The following is a 4,979-nucleotide window of genomic DNA, read 5'->3' as shown; positions in this document are numbered from 1 at the left end:
GGTGGGGTTAGTGGTGTATCAGTCTACATGATCTATCATGTGAACAGTGAGAGTCCCATCTACGTCATCCGAGCACATGTTATGCACTCCCAGTCTCTGATTATACCATCTCTCTATCCGTGCATGGGTCACAATGAGAGAATATGGGACAGGCATCATGTCAGCACACTGTAATTGTAAAGCCGGGCTTGGTGAATTCTGTTCACATGTTTCCTCGGTGATATTTTATGTAGAGTATGCTGCACGTGCAAGAGAAATCACCACCCCCACTCAAACAGCTGCCTACTGGGTGCCGGCGATATATGGACATATAAGTTTAAATGTGTAGCGGTGTGCGCTGTGCGTGCAGTGTACCTGTGTATTGCAGAGGAGCATTTGACCGGCATTTACAGGTAATTATCGGCAATACTAGGCGAAAGAGAGTAGAGAAACATTAAGACATTGGTAGTAAATACATTTCGTGTTTATTCAGCATCACTTTTTTATTGAAAATGCTCCAAGCGTCTGTGGTCCGCCGGTCTCTCGTCATTTTACCTTGTGTTGTGATCACGCTAGGCAGCCTAAAAAAGCTGTGTGGCTCTCTCTGATACCGATTGCTGCAGTTGACAACACCGCAGGAGAGCGGCGTTGTGATAGATTTGCTTAATAGGTGAATAAAATGAGCAGCGGTGCGTTGCTCAATGTACTTGTACCATGCCTGAACTGGTTTCTGGAACCGTCATGGCCGACGGCATTGCATTGTGGATAATTTGAAAATTCGCGGAACCCTCTATATCATTTGGCATCTGCCACTAATTCACTGGCACTCTAAAGTCTACTAAACTAGGCAGCTTCTCAAAATTCTTATGTCACTTTATTTTTAGTTTCAACAGAAAGAGCTTGAAATTTGCAACAAAATGAGGGGTCTCCCAAGTCTGTAGGTTTTGTAGAACTTGAGATATTTTGTAGAATTTTTGTAGTGATAAAAAACCGCAATAATGTCCTAATGATATACAAAATAAAACAATAACTGTGACCATATAGGCGTTTATAGTAAGTAATCTAACCATGTTTTATATTACCATGATTTTCAGATAAGTTTAGATAATTTTCGATCGGCTGATTTTACTACATGTGACGATTTTTAATTAAATTAAACTACACTGTTTCAGATTATTATGTTCTTAAACATCGTGAAGATACCGTACTATGTATAAATTGTATATATGTGATGCAGTCACAGTTTGCTGCCACAATCGATCTATCGTAAACAGTGCCATCACGCGACATTCGCGTGAATCTGCCTAGTCTAACGGTATAGGCAATTAATTGCTGCCTCTGAGTCCAGCTTTTGAAATACTATGGCTATAGCATAGTTCTTTATCGGCTCGGCCACAGGTCATGCCAGTCAATTACGCGTGTCATAATTGTCAAGGTCATGACCCGGAAGAGAACACTGAAACTGACATTGTCAATAACATGGATACAGACTTCCAGACGGCACCTAAAGCAGAAGATCGTGTTGTGGAAAGAGTGGACATCAACTATGAAGCTGCGACATTGTTACATCATCCCACAGCTAAGAACACGTGTTCTACTGAAGAAGGAGAAGTTCCACCTGTCACTGTGAAACTTGAAGTGATTGATGATCACTCTGATAGTGGGAGTGCAGCAGGTCAAACTACAGGTGCGAACTATGAAGCAGCGACCATGAATGCATGCTACGAGCAGAGTGAATATCAAATGCAGACCCATGGCAATGACGACGTACTTAACCCAATAGTGGATGGCACATATTATAATCCATTGCCAACGTACATGACAGCGGAGGATGTGCTAAATATAGTTGATAAGAAAATGCCGTATAACAGCGCCACAGTTTCTAGATGCAATGATCTCACTGTGGCAGGGCGCGAAGTACACCGCTCTGCTATTGTCACCGGCAGCCGTAAGAAATTCTGGCAGAAAAGTACAGCCAATAGTACTCAGTCCTCCACGTACACTCGTGCTACCATTACACACGCGAGACCGCAACCGAGTGAATCGGAAAGCAGTGCTATGCGCCATGTAGCGTTGCGCACGAGCGGTATGCTTGCGACGTCGTCTTCTGCTGGAGATCACACACTAGCAGTGCAGAGGCAGCTAAATCAAACGGTAGCGTGCAGCGTGGAGAGCAAAGACCGTCCAGTGGCGTGCCACTTTTGTCAGAAGGTTCTCAAATACAAGTGCCTGATGAAACACATGCGAATTCACACGGGCGAAAAGCCGTACAAGTGCACACTGTGTTCGTCCGCGTTCACGCAGTATTCAAGCCTGGCATGTCATCGCAGAATTCACACGGGAGAGAAGCCATATGTGTGCATGTGTGGGAGAGCGTTTAATGATTCGAGCAATCTAAGGCGGCATCAACGCCGAGCCTGCAGACAACTTCCTCAGATTGGCTTATGACGACGTTATGTACTCCGTACTATCATGTAATATCGTTGCCGTACTTATGACCGCACAGAGGAAAGTGTTATGGGATGGATATCCATTCGATCTGAAAACTTTTCTGACATGTAATTTTAACTTGTCACTATTTGTGTGTCTTTAGGTAAATGATCATGAACGGCTATCACTTTAAGCTGGGTTTACACTACTAACTTTATGTTGGCGAATTGGCGAGTTGGACCAATTTCGCAATTCGGCAACTCCGAGTTGGCGAAAATAGAACGTGTTCTAATCTCCCAACTAGTTGCTATCGATCGGTTGGTCGCGCAACTTTTGTATTTACAATGCCGATTGTAGGTTGTATAGGGCGCGTTTGTTTGGTCGGATCCAACGGATCTCGATCCAATGGATTCGTTGATCAGACTGTTTGTTTGGTCGGATCCAACGGATCTCGATCCAATGAATGGATTTGTTGATCAGACTGTTTGTTTGGTCGGATCACTTTATCTCGATCCACCGAACCCGACCTTGCTAGCCAGGTGGATTCGAACGGGATCCAATATGTCGGCCCGCGTCTCAGCCAATCACAGCTTGTTCTTTGTTATGAACCATCCCGTGATAGGTCACAGCGAAACGTGAACCGGTGAAAGTGAGTTTGCATTTGTTTGGTCGGATCAGGATCATTTGATCGCGATCCGAGGGATTCGTCCCAAACAAACGCGCCCATAGTTCTGCTATAGTTCTAGTTGGTCCAATTCGCCAACGCAAAGTCGCTAGTGTAAACCCAGCTTTAGTCCCCAGACAAGACGAATGCAGGTACGACGCAGTTTTTGCTGGCACTGTTTTTGTATCATGCTAGATGACGTACTTCCAGGTGAAATTATGCAAACTTAAGAAGTTGACTATTGTGTGTAGCTTCTACCTGCTACATGCCTTTTATGGTGCCAACTGCTGAGTTGCTACCTTACTGATTATTGTCAGTAATTTATGTGTACTGCTTCTATGTGATTTCACAGTAAAATTGCTGTGATGTAAGTGGTTAGATGCTTCCTCTCTGTGCCATTGGTTTTACAGAGTCTTATACACACCTGCAGAAAATAGCTCGTAGATATCAGATGCCTGTTAAACGAATGTATGTCTGTTAGCACTCGCAACCTGGCACTTTGCACCACCTACTGGTTGGCTAGGTTCCTGAGGCGTGTTTAACAGCTCGCCTTCTGAACGACGCTGCGCGGTCGAGCGCTCGCGAGCGCGCTAGTTGTTTTCAAGATGGCGACGGGCAATCTGGCGAATGCGAATCTAACACTTCTGACTTTGGGATATATCGATGGGTCGAAGGAGTTTACTTTCTATATACTCGCTTTGATGAAGGAAAGGGCATTCTAATTTCGTCTGCTAATTCGTGTAACAGTACTTGTTCGAAGACGCGATTAAAATCTGCTGAGGAAGCAGCCATGTTGGATAAAGCGAGCGCTCGGTGTCGTTCAAGTGGCGCTGCGTTCGCTGCGAGCGTTCGCGCTGTTGAACACGCCTCTGGTGTTATTGTAATCAAGGAGCTAAATATAACAAGGAGAGGAAGCGGATTGGCTGTGTGCTTTTCGCCTCAAGGGCGCCATCTATGGACCATAATCAGCTGAAACGGCTGTGCAGACGGAACCCAGAGACAATAGAACACTAATCTGTTCTAGGGTCTCTGCCGAACCCAAATTTGGGCCAGATATATGCGGCGCTTCCTCTCCTTGTTATATTTAGCTCCTTGATTGTAATGCCACACATGGTAATGATGAGCAGCGGGTGCGTTCGCCAAAAGGGCAGTGCATGCTGTGGGAGGGAGATCTCCAATTAGTAGAAATTTGATCTAATTAGGTCCCAAGTCTGCTGGGTCCAACAGTTTTCAGAGAGGTGAGATCTAATACACGTCTCTTCAGGTTAATGATTCATATGCATCCTTCGTTAGTAACATGTGAAATATGCAACACAAAAATATTCAGTTTTCTGTGCCACCAAAATGTAAATGGTTTATGACATTGCCTCGTGTGTTTTGTGCTATTGCATTATGTATAGATGTCATTGTGAAACCACCACCCAACTGTAAATAAACTGCTAATTCGTGCTGAATGGTCAATCTCTCTGTTGAGGTTTCTTCTTAGGCTCTCTTGAACAAGGTTTCCTATTGCAAATTATTAAAACTCACTGCGAGCAGCTTCCTGGATCGTGCAGGTGTGTAATTATAATAGCGTTAATTGCCATTAATTACGGGAGGGTCGCAGTGCCGGTCGCATCTGTGATCGGCGGCGCGATTCAGGTGACCGGTCGTGCTAATGGAGCGACCGCGAGATTTCTGGCCACATATGTTCACAACATGTTGATCTTCTACAATCTCTGAGTCAAATCTTTCTTTCGCGCTCTCTCTTTCTCTCTCTCTTCCCCGTTCTCCTCCCGGTTTCTCTCTCTTTCTCTCTCTCTCTCTCTCTCTCTCGTCTCGTCGTACTACGTACCGTCGTACCGTCCGTACGTACGTACGTACGTACGTACGTACGTCGTTCGGTTAGGTACGGTACGGTACGGTT

General features: G+C 45.0%; 1 protein-coding gene across 7 annotated transcripts in view; it reads left to right on the top strand.

Moving 5' to 3' along the window:
* Positions 1–4,979, top strand: part of LOC106811470 (zinc finger protein 681-like) — a 25,651-nt gene that overhangs the window by 7,717 nt on the left and 12,955 nt on the right. For 3 of the 7 annotated variants that reach the window (XM_014815098.1, XM_014815099.1, XM_014815097.1), the window contains one exon: positions 1,496–1,518. The exons of 1 other annotated variant lie outside the window; for it this stretch is intronic. In XM_014815098.1, the coding sequence (XP_014670584.1) occupies positions 1,496–1,518 (23 nt within the window). Of the gene's footprint in view, positions 1–1,414; positions 2,675–4,979 lie in introns of those variants that run through there. 3 more of the 7 variants (XM_014815104.1, XM_014815103.1, XM_014815106.1) reach the window with 2 other exon arrangements.

The sequence above is a fragment of the Priapulus caudatus genome, unplaced genomic scaffold (assembly GCF_000485595.1).
Source record: "Priapulus caudatus unplaced genomic scaffold, Priapulus_caudatus-5.0.1 Scaffold542, whole genome shotgun sequence".
Classification (NCBI taxonomy): domain Eukaryota; kingdom Metazoa; phylum Priapulida; class Priapulimorpha; order Priapulimorphida; family Priapulidae; genus Priapulus; species Priapulus caudatus.
Note: the sequence above shows the minus strand (reverse complement) of the source record. Positions and strands in the feature narration are given on the sequence as shown.